Source organism: Tinamus guttatus, unplaced genomic scaffold (assembly GCF_059628265.1).
Source record: "Tinamus guttatus ecotype Peru unplaced genomic scaffold, ASM5962826v1 Tinamus_guttatus_pri_ptg000301l, whole genome shotgun sequence".
Taxonomy (NCBI): domain Eukaryota; kingdom Metazoa; phylum Chordata; class Aves; order Tinamiformes; family Tinamidae; genus Tinamus; species Tinamus guttatus.
Genome location: NW_028288835.1, coordinates 2,389,937 through 2,410,081, shown reverse-complemented (window position 1 = coordinate 2,410,081; position 20,145 = coordinate 2,389,937). Strand labels below are relative to the sequence as shown.

Here is a 20,145-nt window from a genome sequence, read left to right as displayed (position 1 = left end):
TATCAGCCCCAGTGCTGAAACCACTCACAATTAACCCACCTTCCGACTTCATGTCAAAGGGGCATGGCCAACTGCTGACCAAAGTGTCCAGGAAGCTACTTGCTCACGTCGTACTCCCCTCATCCAGTCCAGAGCTCCTTAGTGTGGCCTCAAGGTTGCTACGAATGACAGTGTCAGAAAGTACCTCAAGGGATATATATAAGTACCTCAAGGGATATATATAAGTACCTCAAGGGAGGCAGTGAGGAGGATGGGGCTGGTCTCTTTTCAGTGGTGGCCACTGACAGAACTAGAGGAAACGGCCGGAAACTGAAACACCAAAAGTTCCACAGGAACTTAAGGAAAAATTTCTTCCCAGTGAGGGTGCCAGAGCCCTGGAACAGGCTGCCCAGAGAGGTTGTGGAGTCTCCTTCTCTGGAGATCTTCAAACCCGCTTGGACGCAGTCCTGTGCCACGTGCTCTAGGTGACCCTGCGTGTGCAGGGGGTTGGACTAGATGATCTCTAGAGGTCCCTGCCAACCTTCAGCATTCCGTGATTCTATGAAACCTTTTTTGGTAATTTTATATAAAGTTGTTATTCAGTCATTACTGGTGTCTGAATTTGCCATCATCACAGTGTGCATAATTTAAACTAATTTACTTAAAGTTCAAAAAATTAGCATACAGATCACTTTTAGCGCATAGCACCATGCATGAATACTTATGTGTGCCACCGTTTCCATCGAAAATATTATTTTCAACTTACTCGTATTCCATTATTATCGTTTCTGCTTTCTGGTATTGAGTGAATCTTGTGCTAGCAATGTACTAAACATTTACAATTGGATTTATGACTCATGATTTGATGTTATTTCTCATTATGTTTCCTGCAATAATTTAGAAAATATAGTGTATATTTAGCATGTATTTATTGATACTCTCACCTCTTTCACATTTCTTAAATTGGAAAGTTTTGTCATCACGGTTTATTAATTGTATCTAGCTTGAAGGTTTATAAGATGTTTTAAAGCAAAATACTAGCAGCAGTTAGGTAAATGAGCATATATTTGAGATATACATTCGAGGTTTTTGTAGGGTTCTTGGATCCCTGAAGTGTCCAAGCATGAGAATCTTCCTGTTAGAGATGCATTAATCCTGGCAGGGTGTGTATGTGTGGTGGTTTGTTTTGTTCTGTGTCTATTTTTGTAAATCAGCAGCTTGCTCCAGTTTTCATGAAATATTGATAAATGCTTATCCCATATTATCTCATATTGAGCACATATCTCGTGAGATTTTTATCTCTTATTTCATGCAGTGCATGTAATTCTAGCTAGGCCTTCAAATGCCGGATTCCATTCAGTGAGACAAATATATAAGGAAATGAGGGCAGGTTGCAGGTGAAGTTACTACTTAATTGGTGAAAGTTAGATGCCAAAAGCAAATGTGTTATTCATGGCTTATGTTCACTGTTCCAGACTTTCACAACAAATGGAATTAAGCTAAGAGTGGGGATTTTAATCTTAATTTCTCTGATTTCCTAAAGAATAGATGGTCTCCCGCACTCCTCTTCCCCCAGGTTGGGGAAGGCCTCTCTTCCCAGGTATCTAATGCCCCTATGTACAATTTGGAGTCAGTTTCTTTGTAGACATAAAGTGGCCAAGTCTAAGATGGGGAGATATCATTGACGTTTTGGTGTGAACTCAGTCAAACAAGTGGGATAGTCTTGAGGGAAGCAAATGGCTGATACCTGCACTGAGTCAAAGTACAAGTTGCAGTAAAGAACAAAAAAATATGTCTACGCATGATTAAAATTAACAGTTTAGGGAAAAATCAAAATGTTTGATCTGAAAGATCTTGTGAAAAGCTTTCCAATTGTCTTTCACAGCTAAATCACTGAAACTGTCTAAATTCTGTTCTTAAGTTTCTAGAGAGTTCTTCTAGTAAGCCTGGTCCCATTTCTCCTTCAAATATTCAAATAACAATCCTTTATTTCATATATTTTTATAGCGAATGCGTTTTCTGTTTGTATACACAAGTAGATAGAGGTCATCAAAAGTTTCATCATTTGACTTGGTGCTTAGATCACTGCAATAAATTAGCTGTCATAAGGATTACTGTTACTTTCCTCTGATAATATTGGTTTCTTTTCTTACAGTTTTTATAGATGTTATCTCCTAAATACTTCTGATGTCTAAATTTCAGGGTTTAGACCATAGTATTCAAATAAAGTCCTCCGATACAGATAGATTTCAGATTAGGAGCGTTGTGGTCTTATTTTTTCCGGTTAATATACTCTTTTTGACCCATTATTTTAGTGTCACTCCTACAGACACTGCCTCTGGCTCCTGCAGTGCTGTGATGGGGCTCAAGGGACTTTTCCTTACGTGCTCTCCCTGTAATTTTTTTCCCCCGGGGCATTTTCCATTGGCCGTTATCAGGATCTTTTTCCCCTGACCTTGTTTCCTTATTCCAGGATTCCTCTGCACTTCTTGCTTCATAATTTTGGCAGTCAGGAAAAAAGTGTAGATTCTTTTCCTTATTTCAGTAACATTAACGCCTAGTTCATAGTGTGCAAGAGCTGATATGTTTTTATCCAGGATAGCTTAAATAGCTTAATATACAGCTGTGTTAATGTGGCAGAATAGGGAATCTGTCTGTAGAGCTATGCATATTCTGCTTAATACTGCAAATTCAGATATATTAGGTTTGAGGTTTAGACCAGAAAGGTTAATTTTTGCCTTTTTTTAAAAAAAAAAAAAATCCCCTCATTCCCATTCCTTCAGCGTCCCACTATTCTATTATGTGTTTTTTTTAGACTGCACTTATCAAAAAGTATTACCAAAGAGAACCATTTTTCAAGATTGAGCATTTACCAGCTGTTATTCAGCAGGAATTATTATATATTAGAAGATACTTGTGCAGGTGAGGGGAAGAGGAGAAAAAGACATGGAATAATTTACAGCTGTCAATGTTCAGCAGCTTAAATTGAGGGGAGACTTCCTGCACCTGGAGCATGATGAGTTGGTGTCTGTTCCTGAGCCCAAATCCTGAGGGATTTTGAGGTAAAGATTGTGTGGAATAGAGGGAATTCACACTAAGTTTACTTCTCTAAAAATCTGTGAATTCTTGAATTTCAAGTAAATGGAGTTTTCAGAAGCTCAGAAAAATAAGAGAGAACTCTGCCTGTGCTTGCAGCATATATTGGCTTGTTGTGACTTAGGAGATAAACTAAAAGTGTCTTAAATGTTGGAGAAGTTTGTGTTTAAGCGGTGAAAATGGTGCAGAGATGTCAGGACGTGCCCCTGGAGTTGCTCTGGATGCCATTGCAGGTCGCTGGGAATATGCCATGCAGGAACATCAGAGGGGTTCCTGGGTTCTTCGATTTATGGAAGTTAAGAAGCCAGGAGCTCCCAGTCCCTGGATTCATGACTGGATTTCAGTAGCAACATCCTCACGAGGCGCATGGTGGATAATAATCACATTTATTTCATTAACTGTTTGGTGTACAAATGCAAAGGTCTAGCCAACATAAATCAATACAAAGTAACTATGCAATTTATCAGTAATCAGTGTTCTGAAAATGACATTTTCTCATTTCAGAACAAAATAGCAGTTTGGTAGCAATACAAAAATGTAATTAATGCAATGCTTTTTGTCTCTAATTTTATGCATTTCTGATATTTTAAGTGTTTTCAAAAAAAAAAAAAAAAAAGAGAATTTCCCTTCGCTAGCACCTTCTAAAAGGATGACTTGAATTGTTCGATTTAGATCTGAAACTGAATAAAGTAACTGAGGGAGAATACTAGCTGTAAGACTGATTTGTGCTCACTGTCATGATCTCCCTGTTTTTTGGCAAGAGTGTCTTGGAGAAACCTTGAGGCTGGATTTTTGCTTTCTCCCTTGTTTTCCACCAAGTTTCATTTTCATAGATTCTCTTTTCTCGTGAAGAGACGTGGTCTTTGAAGATGCTATTGAAAAGCAATCTTTTTGTCTTTTGTGTAGCACAGATTGGATTAAATTATAGGCATTTTCCAAAGCATTTTCTTGAGGAAAAAATTGTCTTTATGTTTTAAGAGTTTTAGCTATCTTGGTGACTTGCACTTTGGCTGGTCTATTCAGAAGCATTTTGCTTAGGCTGCTCAGAGCTGCAGGTTCAGCCCTATTCTGGGGGTTTACAGTTTGTTCTGGCCCCCTCACATTGCTTCTTTTACAAATTCTGATGCAGCAGAGGAGCTCAAAACTCTGAACAGAATCACTTATTCACTGCTGAATTTATAAGGAGCAAAAATGCAAAGTCCTGAATGTTATGCACTAAATGAGAAAGTTCAGTTGCAAGTTCCTCAGTTTTGCCTGTATTTTTTAAGTATATCCAATGGATAATTCAATGGTCCACCATATTCTCATTTCTCCCTTTTTTTCTTGCACAGGCTTCCCTTTGCCTCTCCCATCTTAACGTATAAAAGAAAACATTATTTTTTAGGATTTTTTTTTTAAAGTGACTGTTGCTGTAAGAATAGTTATGTTTAAAGGAAATGTCGACAGGGTCTTGCAGTGCTATGGATGGATAGTGAAGTGTGTCCATAAGAAAAACTAGAAAGGTAGGTGTCAATGCTGGGATGTCATATTTTCTTAGACAGATGTACTATTTAAAGTGAGTAGATCATATTTTCTGAACTGCTGTGGTTTGTTTCTTTCGACGATATTTTTAGTGTAAGGCTATTTTAACTGTGTATTACCAATCTTAAGTACATCCTTTAAAAGATGTTTAAGGCCTGGAAATGGCAACAGGTGGCTAAGAAATTGCTTGGTTTCACTTACTCTGTGCTTCTTTTGCAAAAATGCTTTAAAATCAGCATTCATAACACAGTTATTGGCTAGAAAAAAACATTCATTCTTGTAAATTTTGGCAAGTCTATAAAAGTTGCAACTTCTGTCTGTTTGCAGAAACCTAGGATACTGTAGCTCGCTACTCTCTGATCAGGTCCACATACATCAAGATATAATTTAACATGTCGCTCCACTTGGAAATTTTTGTCAGGATTCATTGAAAGCTACATAAAATCATTTACAGAATATTTTGTGGGAAGACAGTTAAGGCTGGATGGGCAGTTTCAATCTGTTGAGGTGGTAGTCAACAGAGACAAGAGGGATTTATTCCTTGCGGGCTCATTTACCCTCTCTTCCAGGAGATGGAAATTCATAAAAGCGAAATTCCATCATTTTTTGTATGGAGCAAGCACTAGTCTGTCGATCTACATGGTCTGTATGTGGATCATGTTCCTCATCGCTAGGAAATTGGCTGTGGGAACCAAGTTGTCAATGCCACCAGAGTAGGTGTCTGATGTTCTCTGCTGCTAATGAGTTGGCTTTGGCGACATCCATTTTTCTCTGAGTTGATGAAGTTCTCATAAAAATGATACGACCTCTGTAGTGTTAAAGGATTTCTATAACTAACCAGTATGTAGGAGGAATCCTTTAGCTGTGCTCTTGTGAATATTCTTACAGTAAATAGTAGCAATACTTTTTCACCTATGTTCAGTGTTACCTGGAGTTTCCTGTAGTATTGCTATAACAATATTAGGTAAAATCTCATGTATATACTTCTTTGTATTTATCCAAAACAGTATTATCCAGATTTAAGTGGCCTGTCTTTATAAGTGTCAATATTTCCTGAAAACAGAAAACAAAAGTTGGATTGTCTGAGATGTTAGCTTTTAATAAAATATTTAGTATGTAATTCTTATGAATTAAGTTTCTTCAGCAAACTAGATTTTTGTTCAATAAAATACATTAATAGTCTCTACCCAATAAAATGGGAGTTTTTTTTCCTACCATAATGGCCTTTATATTTCATCCTAATGTATTGACATGTACAAAGAAAAAGCAGCCTTTCTTCCAGAAAATGCGTAACTTTTCTCAGTGAATGCAAATAGTAAGTACAGAGGCTTGAAACGCTACATTATTATTACTATTTTAATATTCTAAAGGAACAACATATTGGCTAATAACATTTTAGTTTTAAAAGCAAGTGTTTCCTGAGGTGCCCTGCGAGTTGCAGTGCAGGTTGCACCACGCAGGAATGTGTTTGTATCCAGCCGAGTGGCTGAATTGCTCCCACTTTTCTCTGTTTTTAATTACGTTTAACAAATAGAAAGACTTAATTCAGAACCGAAAAAGTGGAACGTGTTTAAACATTAAGCTTTTTTATTTCATTCTTCTTTCTATTTATCAAGATTAAGAAATATATATATATGTATGTATGTATAATATAAATATTTTAATCTGGGAACTTTTCCATTCCTACATCTTCTCCGTGTCATGACCTAACGTGTGCCGTGTTTCTGATAATACTTTAAACGGAAGTAGGTAAACATATATATAAAGAAGAAGGAATTCTTGGCATCTTAACTCATTTTCAGGAGACGAAGCTCTGACCTCCCAAAATGCTTTTTGGGCTTAAAAACTATACATAATTCACGGTGCAAGGGCAATACTGTTGCCATGCATTCAGCTTTTAGAACCCTGGGACAGGCAGATCTTCCTCCCTGGCTCTGTATCATTGGAGACAGCTCAGCACTTTGCTGTGCTCTGCCCGTAATGATCAGTGCTAATGACTCTGAGTAATTTAATCCTTTGGTGCTGCAGGCCTGCACTGAGGAGAATTATCTCAGCCTTAGCATGGCTTCTATTTCTCATCAGGCATCTTTAGATCTCAATAAAATGCAATAAACAAATAATTCTTCTTCACTAACTTATTAGCTCACTAAGCTTATTAACTGTTTATACTTTAAGCATATGTTTTACTGCTTCTATTACTATCTTTATACCTAAAATGTATAGCACTAAAGCATCATATTCTTGCTTGTAAAGACAGGGCCTGATGACACTTAAATACTGCTTGGAACAAGTGAAACTCATCATAAATGAATGATATATGATCTATTATGACATTTCTGCATTGAAGTCATTAGGTGAACCCCACTGTCTCTTTATTGCAGACCCCACTGATGTGTTTGGTATTTACCAATATACCACGGGACACACACACCAGCTTTTGGTGTATGAAATGAGTGTGAGTAGCTCTCGTGGCCTGAGTGAAATTCTGTGGCTTGATAAACCTTTAAAAGAATCAAAGCAGGAAGAGAAGTAGTTAATGTCACCCTTTTTCATTGTGTTTTGTTTTTAATTTTTTTTTTCTTCGTACTACCGGTCTCTTAGTACCAAAAACACAGAAATATTTTTTTTTCTTTCCCCCAGAACTTTGTGTAAGAAATAATCTTGACTGTGAAATGGCCAATGTTAATTAAAGTATTAAAACGCTTGTATATAAAATGTCGTCCCCTATCTTATGTATTTTAACATAAAGTCATAAATGTTCTTAGCGTCATTTGAACTGTTTCCGTAATTTGTGGCAGTACCAGGTAGCTTTTGTAGTACTGAGCACTGCAGCTGGTTGGCTGAAGCCTTATGATATGAAATGTGGAAATGTTTGCTCTGCGTTGAGGTGCTGATCAGTGCCGTAGAGATTAGGTACTCAGTTATTTATCATGAGTTTTGTGCTATTTATGAGGAACATGAGCACTATCAAGGTCTGAAAACATGATCACTGAAATTAGTGGGATATTAAACTTGACGGATGTTTAAGCTCGAAGACATTCCAATGCATTTAAGAAGACAAACTATGGTAATTTATAGTCATGTGCCAAATGTAAGATGAATTGACTAGAATAGAATGACAAATGTTACATTTAATCATTATCAAAATAAGTGGATGTGAGGTAAGCATCCACTAATTGCATAATTGTACAACTGGCTAAGTGTACTTGTGTGTATTAATAACTAGATTTCAAAAAACATGTTTTTATGTATGAACAAATTACTGTTCTAAATGTTAAAATTGCTTGAAATATCTACAAGGTATTCATATAATTTGAACTATTTAAAATACGGTGTTTTATTCGCCATCTACTTGAATCTTCTGTTTTGGTGGTTCTGTCAGTTTTACTAACCTGCATTTTATGCATTTTTCACAGCTGTCTTTTGATTTTGCCTACGTTGGTTTATTATGAGACACAAAATCCCCAAACAAAATTCAATTACCCGTTCGTGAATCAGATAATTGCATGGGCTTTTCAGGAGCTGTCATGATTTATATTACTAGAGATGCTCTGTAAAGTAATTCCTTTTCTTACAGCATCCAATTGTAGAGGTTATTTTTCCATGCACATTTTTAATTCACAAAACCCATTATTCCTTTTCAGTACCTCTTCTTGGAAAAGTTTGCACGTAAATATTTCCATGCTGAAGTGAAATGCATGGAAATAAGTTAGGAATTAGAGGTAATTTTTGTTGTATTCAATGGAAGTACAGAGGTTGTATCTACGCTGCAGCTACTGGAGCCAGTTCCTAAAACAATTCTCCAACTAACTATCTAGATTGGGTATTGATGCAAGTTAACCATGATAGAATAGTGACTTGAGAAACTCAGTTAAATATTTGTCAGTGCAGCTAGCACTACCCTGCTGCTAATTCTTAATCTAGTGTGATATATCAAATGAGATGCATCTAGCATGATACATCAAATGAAATGCAGTCCACAGCTACATAGACATATTTCTGTTGTATGATGACAAGGGAGTCCTAAATAATCAAAGACTTCTCATATTTCCATGAACAACGCTTCTGAAATAGTTTATAATGATCCTAGTGCAAGTGAAGTAATGATCCTAGCAAGTGAAAGTATGTGTTTTATTGATTTTTATAAGGACTTAAGTGAAGCATTACGGTCCTCGTGGCAGTCGTTCATAACGCGAGGGCTGTTGACTGCTCTACTCTGTGCAGGCAACTTGGGGAAAAATACGAGGTCTTGAGGAGCAATTGGGTCAATGTGCCCGTGACTAAAACTCATCTCATTACTCATTAAAGTAACAGTGACAAGCAACATGGATATGATTAGCTGTGCAATTTTGTTTTATCAGGCTGTGACTTAGAAATTAAGAAAAAAATATTTTTGACTTCCAAAGCCCCTATTGCTATCCCTTGCATTTCATTTTCTTAAAGCAAGTATTTGGTGAGGAAAAAAATGTGGAAAAGATGCTTTGACATCCAAAGACACCCCTATTAACAGCAATTAGAAATATCAGAAGATTAATTTACTTATCAAGTAATCCAAGATAATCTGATTGAATGATAGCATATCCTGTTAATTAATTAAGCTGTATTACAATTGAATTTCTGTTTTGGGGGGAGGAGTGGGAGGAGAGTCAAATACTTAGAGTTCTCTCTCTTAAAACAAGAGTCTTTAAAGCAGTATAAGGAAAATTCAGAAATCTGATTTGCTGGGTAAATTCCAAGAAGCATGTCTTCAAAATGTAGGAGTGATGGTACTGGTTCAGGCTAGGATCCAGCTAGCCCAGTACTTTCAACCATGGGTTTGAGTTGATGCCTACAGAAGAACAAGGCATGGTATTTCCCTCCTGCTCTTCTAAATGTTCACCCTGTCCTGAGCATGTAAGCTTCTTAAATCCATAACATCCTTTAGATAAGTGAACGTTAGATCTATTGCCTGAAGATGGAAACCTACTTCAGTTGATTTTCAACCTGACTCCCATTTGTTTAATTGGTTTACCTTCCAGTGTTAGAAGTAATGAACAATAAATACCTTTCCCTGACCATTATGATTTTGTAAAATTGTTTTTTCAAGATTAAAAATCCCTGCCTATTTAGTCATTTTTCACATATAAAATCTTCTAAACCCTGATTATGCTTGCTGTCTTCCTCTGAATCTTTGCCAGGTCTGGAGCTCCTTTGCAGAGAACCCAGAGCGCTTGTGGACAAGCCATAGATTTATATAGGGACAAAATCTCATTTACTAATGTGAAAACCAAAGCTTTTGCTTCAAATTGAGAAAGGACACCATTGATTTGGGATTGTGCTCACTGGAAGTGAAATGTTTATTTATCTTGCTATTCTCTGATATGATATTCTGTCTCTTCCTTCAGTAATTTAAGTACCTGATGTTGAAACTCTAGGCCTCTTGAAGGATTACATAACCCCTCTATATGGGTGTCTCTGGATTTAGGAGATGAAACTTCCTTCTCAGCATATTTTTGTAGGTTGATGTAGCATTCCGATAATCAGAGTTAAAATACATTGCTGAAAATTGGAGAAGCCATAGAAGGTATCTGTGAAAATTTCTTGGGGAAGTGCCAGTGAGAGACATAAAGGTCTATGTCTATTTAAGTTAGTAACAAAAGACCAAGTGGGGCCTTCAGCAGCTCAGTTTAAAAGTATTTTCTAGAAGAGAACATGGTTGGAGAATGAATCAAGGAATGAAAGCTGAAGCAAACTGTGTTAAAATTACGTATCAAAACTTGAAAATGTATGAATAGTTAAGCTAATGAACAAGCTAAGACACTGTATTGTTTCTTTTTAGTTATTTTAGCCTTCTTTTTTGAGTAAACCACCAAAAGCATCGTCATCTATTCTCCTGTAATTGCCAAGTTATTTTTGTATAGAGAGATGTTAATCTTTTGACTTAGCAAAACAGCAACTTATGGACAAGCTAAGAGTCGTTATTGGTTCTTTTTAGCCTTATAAAAGCAATATTTTGTAATTAACAGAATTAACACAGTGTATATGTAAATAGGTGTCTGTGGGTGTGTGTATATACATATATATGTATATATATATATAAAAATGCATGTCCCTGGCACACGCTCTTAATTTTATCCCAGGATAAGCTGGCATTAGCACGGAACAAAGAAAAAGATTAAAAAATATTCATCTTTATTTTAATCAATAAGACTTAGATTTTTAGTGTGTGTATATATATATGAAAGATATATATAGTTTAGGATCCTATAGATTTAGAAAAGAAACTGACTAGCTTCATGATATCTTTTTCTCTTATTTTTCAGTAAGTAGGAATAAGGTTCTTTGGTTTTAATTTATTGAATAGAAAGTTTGACTTTTGAAAAAGATCTTTTTGTTGGCATTCTACTTAAGGAAAAGCTATTCAGGAACCATGTTATATCACTTAGCATACTGAATATTTCAAAAAAGTATGAGAATAATTTGTTTAAGACCAATTCAAAACAGGAAATACATTTGTAACCTGAAGCTTACCCATATATGATACTACAAGGTGGTAGTTCTCCAGTTTATTTGGTCTCCCATGCTGCTTGGTTTTCTTCCAGCTAACATTTGAAGACTAAACTGAGCTGTATGAAAACATGAAACTCTTGCACATTCAGTTTCTAAGCTGACAAACCTAGTCATGCCACTGATGCTGATTTTTGCACTGGCTTCAAAGAACAGGAAAATGAAGCTGATGAAGACGGCTTATTACCTCGTTTTAAGAAGATATGCTTGACATCAGAGGAGGAAAGGATGCATTAAGTACTTGCATTTCTGCTATTTGAAGCTATTGAGTAATGTCATGGCAAGACCTGTTGTAATCAAATGTCGGTAAATTCACATTTTTCTCAGTTACTTGAAGTAATTAGCTCCTGATGGTGTTTGCTGAAACTTTCTTTAGAGTTTTCTGTTGGTGGAATTCATCCAGCTGTTGATTGATTTCAAGGTCTTTGAATTTGCTGATGTGACATTTCTGAAAAATACTGGTCAGAAAATCCCTAGTAGTAAGCATTTTGTGTCTTAATTTCATATCCTTTCTATTTTTTGTGGATTTTGTTTTTCTTCAAGTTCTTTAAAAGCGTTGTTTCTAGACTAGGAGGTTCTAAGCATTATTTAATTGTTAATTACTTCAAGTGCATTATAAGGTTTTATGACCTTGGAAATGGAGCCAAGAACAAACAGAGCATTTCATATGCCATTGAAAAGCAGTTGGATGTAAATACCCTGTAGTTACAGGGCGCTTTTTGAGAGAGGGGAGAAAAATAAAAAATAAAAAGGACCTGGCAGCTAACTGTAGCAGGGCAAAAGGTGGAAATTTATCTTCAAAAGGCATTCACTTTGGAATTTTTATGCTATCTTTTAGATGCTATCCCTTAAGTTTAAAGTATACTGTAGGCCATAGACAAAAGGCTTCTTTGCATGATTTTAAAAGTTGATTGCTTTTAAATTACGTTCTAAATAGGCAAACAAAATAAATACAGACTTAATGCAGTCTTAATTTCAGATAGTGAGTACCAGTCTGCATAATGTTCATTAGTTTAGACAAAAAAAATTGTTTTGTGGCTGCTGTGAATAAATACATAAAACTTACATAAGTAGATGAGAAAGCTCAAATTATACATTTGTTAATGGAATTTAATTAACCCAATCTGTCTACAATTATGTAAGGTCTTCTTCCCTTTAATAGGTAATCAATTATAAAGTCCAAATACAACATTTTTAGGTACTCCTTATCTTTTAGAAACTTGGAATGAAAGTGGTCTAGTGACTGGTCATAAGAAGGCAGTCATAAGAGTGCAGTTAATCATTCCTTATGAAATTTCATATGTAATTGGCACTTCTTCCCCTAATAGCCTTAGCCAGCACCCTAAGATAATGGATGTTATAATTATGCTCAGTGCCTGCAGACTATATCGGGCCAGGATAAACCCATCATGCGATGTAATTTTTTCATATACATGAAGAGATCTGAAATACTCTGAATTGTAGCAGGTTATTTAGTTTTCTCCAGAAAACTTAAAAAAAAAAAAAAAAAAAAAACACAGATTAAAAAAAAAAACAAGTGTACTATCTTTTTTTATAAACAAGTTCATTTGGGAGCATCCCATGTTCCATATTGCGGGCCAAAAGTCATTGTCCTAGGGCTTAAGAAAACAAGTATATATATTAAAGCATCACAGCAGTTAATATATTTTTTTTCCTCTAGCACTACATTTTTTCTGCTACATTTTAAAAGTATAGTGATACTGTTTTATCTATTAGCTTGCAAAAATACTGATACAGCTTAGCTATATGAAGAAAGGCTACACAAAATATATGATGCTTGAAGAAATAGTGATGAAAGTAATGTTTCATTATTGATTTATCCCTGTTAACTGGGGTATTTAAATATCCCAGTTAACCTTTTTCATGCTGGGTTATTTTCATAAAATGTAAAAAATCAATATAAAAAATCCTTTCCCCGTTTTCCATAGCTTGGAACATAGTTAAGCATCTGACAGATGAAGAGAACAGGAGCACTGATGGTCTGTGAAGGTTTAAAAATTGATCATCATTTGCAATATTGTAAGATCTTCCTCAGATGTATTTGTTATTTATATGAAAGTCTTTTTAAAGTCACCAGCATGGAGAGTCAGAAGCTTTATGCATTAATACAGAAGCACCCAGTCCCTGGGTAACTGTTAATGTATTTTAGGTTGTAAATTATTCGAGGAAGGTTATGTCCTTAAATTTATTGTTTGTAGTTTCCAAAAATTCCGTGTCTCTGGGATCTGTGAGAGAGAAATACCATAGAAACTAAGAAACTAAGATAAACATGATGTAGTAGTAATGTATATCTATGATAAGATGTATTGCAGAGCAAAGCAAAATAAAGCAGCATATGATAGTTGACCCATTTCTTTGCTGATTCAGTAGGAGGTGGTAATGTTTTGCACTTGGTTTCAGTAACTTCTTAGGTTGTTTTAGAAAAACAGCAGGAAAATATTTGTCTCACAACAAGATTCAGAAAAATAACTTTGAAAACAACTTTGCATCAAGTGATCTTAAACTGATGTAGCTTTAACTGAAGGATAAACAAAAGCAGGATGTGGTTTAACAGGTTTGGTGTTGAGGGGCTTGCAGTTGGACTCGATGATCTTGAAGATCTCTTCCAACCATAATGACTCTGTGGTTCTATATAGAAAATGAACTATTTTGATTAGTTTCTGCAAAGCATAAGGTGTGATATCACACAAAAACCTGCTGAATCACCTGAAACACTGGGAATTAGTAAAGAATAAGGAATTGATAAACTGATAGCAGAGAATAAAGAGCTTAAAAAGGAGGCGATATGGGTAGAATAAAATATGGAAGAAGTTCTGGGAACATGTTCTTAGTGAAGTTTTCCAGAGTTGATGTGGAAAACAAGCTTATTTAATACTTTCACTAATCCTTTGACAACAGTATGCCTTTCTCTGTATCAGATTTTTATAGGAGAGGAAACCGCAGCTTATGATCTGGCACAGTAAAAATGAGAAGAAACATAAGATCTGGGGCTTTGTAACTTATAGCTGGTTAATAACCAGAAACTCTGCTTCAAGCTGAGAACTCATCTAATAGGAACATGCAAAGAGGAGAGCTGGGTGGCCTTGGCAATCACAGGGTGAGTGTGAGGTGCCACAGGAGGTCAATGTGAAAATGGCAGTTGCGTTCTTCAGACGTATTGATTGAAGCTTTTCAAGAAAACATATGGATCAGCCAATACGTGGCACATTTTTCATCCAAAATGTTGTGTGCTCTTCTAGTTCATCTCTTTTCAAGAAGGATGAATTCAAGTTGAATCTAGGAAAGCGAAAAGATTATCAAGGAAAAGTATAGTGGAAGGAATCTAAAGAACTTGGCTTTTTTACTGTTTGGCCGAATTAAGGGTACGAGAGTTAGCAGAATAGCTGCAGCAGCCGTGAAGTTTTTCAGAGCTCTCATGTACCTCCATCAACAGCATGGGAGTGTCTGATATTTAAAACAATAGGATTTTTTTTTCATCTCAAGTTTCTTTGAACTCTTTCAATAAGAGTTTCTCTTTTTTTACGTGTGAGTGCCACTTTATAAGATAACATTCCACCAGTCTTCCAAACATCTAATGTTTACTCTGGATTCACTATTTTTGATGCTTCTAACCTCAATCATTTATTCAGAAGGGGCTTCATCAGTGACTTCTGATTCAGAACTCCACAACTTGGTTAACCTGAATGATGATGCATCTGGAGGAGCCAAACCAAGGTCATCAATGCAGTGTGCCTTGCATACTTTTGACAACAGCAAATGATAAGCTAAAACCTACATAAATTTCCTGTTACTGCCTGGTAGAATTTGCTCTCAGAACCAGGTTCATTTCCTTTGGGGAGGAAAGAAGGGATGGTGCATGGGTTATTTAGGCCCGGACCTAGGCCAGAGACCTAGGCCTAGGCCTCTGAGCACTGTTGACCAGAGAGACCTGCTCCCTGGCAAACACTTCCCTCAAGACAAGACTCGTCCCTGTCTTGGTCTAGTTTCTTTGCACACACATAGGTTATTGCTAATGCCTCATCCAGCTGCCTGTAGGCACCTAATTAACATGGTTTTCAAGGATTACCTGTCAAAGAACTACAGATACTGCCCTTATTTTTTTTCCCCCTCCAATGAAACGTAAATATGTAGAAAAGGTCTATCTGTAGAAAATTTACTTCAGTTTCATCGAGAACTTTTTTTCTAAAAAAGTTACTAATCCAAATTATCATACATAATTGTGTAATATTGAAAGGTTTTACTTAAGTCATTTTCGTTATTTTGAGTAGAAACAATCCCAAAAAATGCTTCTAGGATATTTATTAAAGTGATTTTTTTATAAATCTTAACAAATATGTAACACTTCAATGCATTCATTTTTTCCACATGAGACAACTGTACTTAATTTGAAGAACTTATGCCTTCACCTTGTTTAGTACAATGGAGGTAAATGAGAGAAACTATAATGATACCGTAGATCATATTGAAGTATGAGAATTAATTAAATCATTTTTAGGGAATTCCTATGGCAAAATCAGTATTATCATTTTACTCTTTTATTATTACTTTTTGCTTCTTCCTAAGCGTTATTTAGTGAGGTAAGGATATGATTGCAAGTAAATACAAAGCGGTTAAAAAAAATCAAATGAATCATTGGTTTTAACAAAATAGAATGATAGTTCTATCTTCCTCTTGAATTGTGAATACCATCTTTGTTATGAGGGAAACACTAAACATTACATTTGTTAACTGTTCCCTTTTCTACTGTTGCATTTTGATTAAAAAAATGTTTCTACAGTAGACAGTTGCTGTCTACCCTCTGTATACAGCCATTCACAGTAATACTTTTATTCACTGAAAAAAAAACAGGTTTCAAAATATGATAGCCTTTAAATTGTGCAAGTTAGGTAACTCAAATTATCATGTGAATTTATCATGAATTTGTCATAGAGGGTCCAATGCCAAAAGTTGATTTTATAATCATTGCTTCATGACTATCTTAAATAATGACTTTGGAAAACATGAATAATTACCCCTCTATAAATTGAGTTTCATAATATTTACCTTTCTTTTGAGATCTTTTTGAGGTGCTGAAGAGTGATTTCCTGTAACAGGAGGTAGGGGCTAAAATGGATTGGATCCATCACCAGATGGATACATGCATCCTAGAAACTCCAGCCAACAGCACAGTATTCAATTTATACATTTCCTTTGCCTAGTATTGTAAGTTTTGTCACATAGTATCCTTAGAAAAAAAAAAAAATGAAATGATCACATTTGTGCATATCTGGTGGGCAATTTCACTCAGTTTTGTGTTGTCAAACATTCCTTCCGGAAAGGCAAAAATGAAGCCTTTTTTGTCCCATACTCTAAAACTGGGACATTGTTTTTTATTTTTTAATTATAGAACAACAAAGCTTTGCGTCTTGAAGCTATTGAAATGCTGCCTTGCTTGCTTCTGGGGTGTGGGGGAAAAGAAAAACGCTAAACAAAAAATATCGTCTTTTTAACTGTGTTAGTTACAAAGCATTGCTTTTATGAGGCTAAAAACAAAAAGGATCTTAGCTTGTTCATAGATTGCTCTTTTGCTATAATCAAGATTAATGTGTCTCTTATACAAAACTGATTTGGTAATTAACACAGAATAGATACATGATGCTTTGTGAAGTTAATTTAAAAAATGAAATATAAGATAACCTGAGATTTTTCATGCTCTAGCAGCTGAGTTGAAGAAATTGCTATTTCGATGCTCTTCATAGAAGGTTGTGAAAGTGAGGCAAAACGGCAGGACTTTTTGGCACACGCCTTAATTTTTGAAAGAGCATTTGCACATAATCTAAATACAAAAATCTAAATCTTAAATAAATAAATAAATAAGCTTTTCTCCGTGGGTAGAAATGAATTCACGTAGTTTCTTTTTTTCATGTTGCTATTTGCTCAGTCGGTTTATTTTCAATTTGTGTTGCCATACAAAGGTAGTTCATAAAGCTATGTGTTCGCATTGTTTTTTGCTATATGAAGTGTTAGAGGCAATGACAAATGGAAGATGATTTATTTTCTGTATACTTTTAGGTTCAAAGGACTGGGAGTAGTTCCCTACTGCTATTAGCTTTGAAATAGTTCCTTGGTTTTGCATGAAGTAAATTTTTTCCAAAATCGTATGACAAAGGGTTAGCTAAATTAAAGTACTTTCCTTTTAAAGGTTGTATAGTTGGTATTTACCACTGTATTTATTCATACAGAATTTTAATTTCTTCAGACGTTTTGCAGACTTTTTACTGATCCCCATCCACTTCAGATTCTCCCCTCGGGTGTTCGTACGTATATATTTGTACATATAAAATATATTTGTATAAAATGTATTTGTGCAGATATTTTACAGATATTTTGTAGGCCATACCAAGTAAAGCAAAAATGGTTTTATAAAGGCTTGTAAACCAGTTTTATGTTAGCACTAGTGCGTTTCCGTGTTCCGCACAGCAAATGCAAAGAGTAGGTGGTGGATATTGGTGGACTGGAACAGTTCAGGGTATTTCAAGGGAAGCGCTGCATTTTCTTGAGGTTTGTCCTCCGCTGGTTCCAGTGCTGCACCCTGTACTTGTGCTGCATGCTGTAATCCATCATCGTTCTTGCTACTGTTCCTTGGCAGATACGGTACTTTGAGAATTCGTATTATAAAGTGCTCTTTCTTGTTCTTTGATTTTCAGTGTTTAGATGAGATTTATTAAGGTACTATGACTATTTACTGCTCTTGCTCTGGATTTCTCAAATTATGAAAGGAATAATGTTTGACCAGAGAAAATTAGAAGTAATTATTTTGATATTGTTTTCTGAAACTGGCGTGAACTATGAGTGATGCATATTGACAAGAGACTGAAATAGAAGAGATGAGTAATGAAGCCAGAGCAGTAAAGAAAATTTCAGAAAATGAACTCACACGTATGACTTACTTCTACAGCCATTCTTTTATTTCAGTTTAAATGAAGATGCTAACTACCATACTTAATTTTCCTAACTGTTAAATAACTTCCAGTGTCTATCTTTGAATTTAGCATGTCGTGTTTATTATAGTCTTACCTCTGAGATTCGTGTTAAGTGCTTGCTTTCTTATCAGGTGATACTTGTCAGTCAGTTTAATTGAAATGTCATGCTGACCTTTTATTTGAAATACTCTGAACCTTCCTGTGGTTGTTGGAAGGTTTTTACTTTGATTCCAATTAAAATCCTCAAATTAGTAGTGTGCAAAAACTGCCTGCTAATTAACCTTATGAAACTGCATGCTAATTAACCTTACAAACAATATATCTTTTGCAGAGGTGGTTCAGCTGAGTCTGCCAGAAGATCAAAAAATAAGCACCACAGCAGCAACAGTGGGACAAAGTGCTGTCCTAAGTTGTGAGATTCAGGGCACTCTGAGACCTCCCATCATCTGGAAGAGGAACAATGTCGTTTTGAATAGTTTAGATTTGGAAGATATCAATGTAAGTAACATGATAATCTATAGTTCGTTATCAAAACTTTTCATAAGGCACAGGAAAGTGGTGCTTAACAAGCTCCTTAGTGCTGGTGTTTTTAGTTGCGTTCTTGGAGAAAAATAAAAACGCAGAAAAGAAGTTAAAATGAAATGCAAAACTTGGTCTTTTGCTGTGTAATCATGCTCCCGGTGCTAAATATAGAGAAAGCATATATAGAATATAGAAAAAAATAAACGCATGTGGAAGTGTGATGTATGTGTAGATTGTGTTGTATAGATGTGGAGGGTCCCCACAATCAAATACTTTGTTTATTTATTTAATACTTTATTTCTAAGGAGGCAAATGGATTCCCAAGTCACCGTTGTTTCGTTTTGTTTAATGATTTGATGTGCGCTATAGTTGTAAATATGACTTCTTTACAGTAATGCTTCTTAAAATAAAGGACAGTTTCAAAGCTCAGCTTGCTTGAATGGCACCTTCAAATTGTTTGTGAGGCTTAGGATAAATCCAGCATCCTCTAAAGAGCTGCAGCTTAAATTAGTAATTGTTGCTTTTGTTAGTTTGGTATTAATAATCTGACTGATGCTCGAGAGTGTCTCACCCACTCTTTAAAGCTCCTTTTTGCTAGGTTTCTGTAAATACTCGTAATGACTATAAATACTGATTTGGAGTTCTTGCTAATTACTTCTAAGTAGAATACGTGGCATGAGCTGAAGCAATAGAAAGAATCTGGAGATGCAGAAATGGAAGACAAGATGAATGGAAATAATCTAACAAAATCTGAAGCTGAAAGATTCAGCAGACTGTATTTTGCAGCGATGAAAAGAGCAAGTGTTTTTAAAGGTTGACTTTTGAGTATAAAAATTCAGTAACTAGAGAAACTTCTCAAGTATTTCTAAACATTGGAAGCCAAGTATAGAATTTTGGAAGACTAATACTATGCCTAATTTGAGATCAGTCTGCAGGGGTGAAAAGAAAAAGAAAAAAAGATCTAAATTGTTGGAATTGGCCAGGTTTGTGAACATTTACCTGGAAGGAGGAAGGTGTGATAGTCAATGGCATCAGCAAACCACAAACATAAAAAGCAAATGCACAGGGAAAGGAAAACACAAGGTCTGCAGACTGTTCTTAAGTGAATTTACAGGAGGTCAGAAGATGTGGAAGCAAACACAGACCCAAGGAATGGTCATCTCTGGGAAGAGGCAGATACATGTCCTGTACAGGGAATTACCAAACAGTTGTCTCAAAAAGCCATGATCTGTGTTGGGACATTGTGTGGGTAGGCATGGCAAGAGCAGCCAGGGAGTGACAACTCCCAGCAATGGGAACACCATTTGGAAGATGAATGTGTTCACCATCTCTTTTTTTTTGGCTTAAGAAAAGTATAATGAAGCAAAACATTGCTTGGAAGTGTTTTTAATCCAAAATTTATGTTATAGTTTAGTCCTTTAGAACTAACGGCTTAGTTATGAATTGAGTACAGAAGGATGACAAATATTCATAGGGTAAAGCACTAAAATATATAGTA

At 35.6% G+C, this 20,145-nt stretch overlaps 1 protein-coding gene across 2 annotated transcripts in view; it reads left to right on the top strand.

Moving 5' to 3' along the window:
• FSTL5 (follistatin like 5) overlaps positions 1-20,145 on the top strand; it is a 219,024-nt gene that overhangs the window by 122,155 nt on the left and 76,724 nt on the right. For both annotated transcript variants that reach the window (XM_088528108.1, XM_088528107.1), the window contains exon 6: positions 18,457-18,623. In XM_088528108.1, the coding sequence (XP_088384234.1) occupies positions 18,457-18,623 (167 nt within the window). The remainder of the gene's footprint in view (positions 1-18,456; positions 18,624-20,145) is intronic.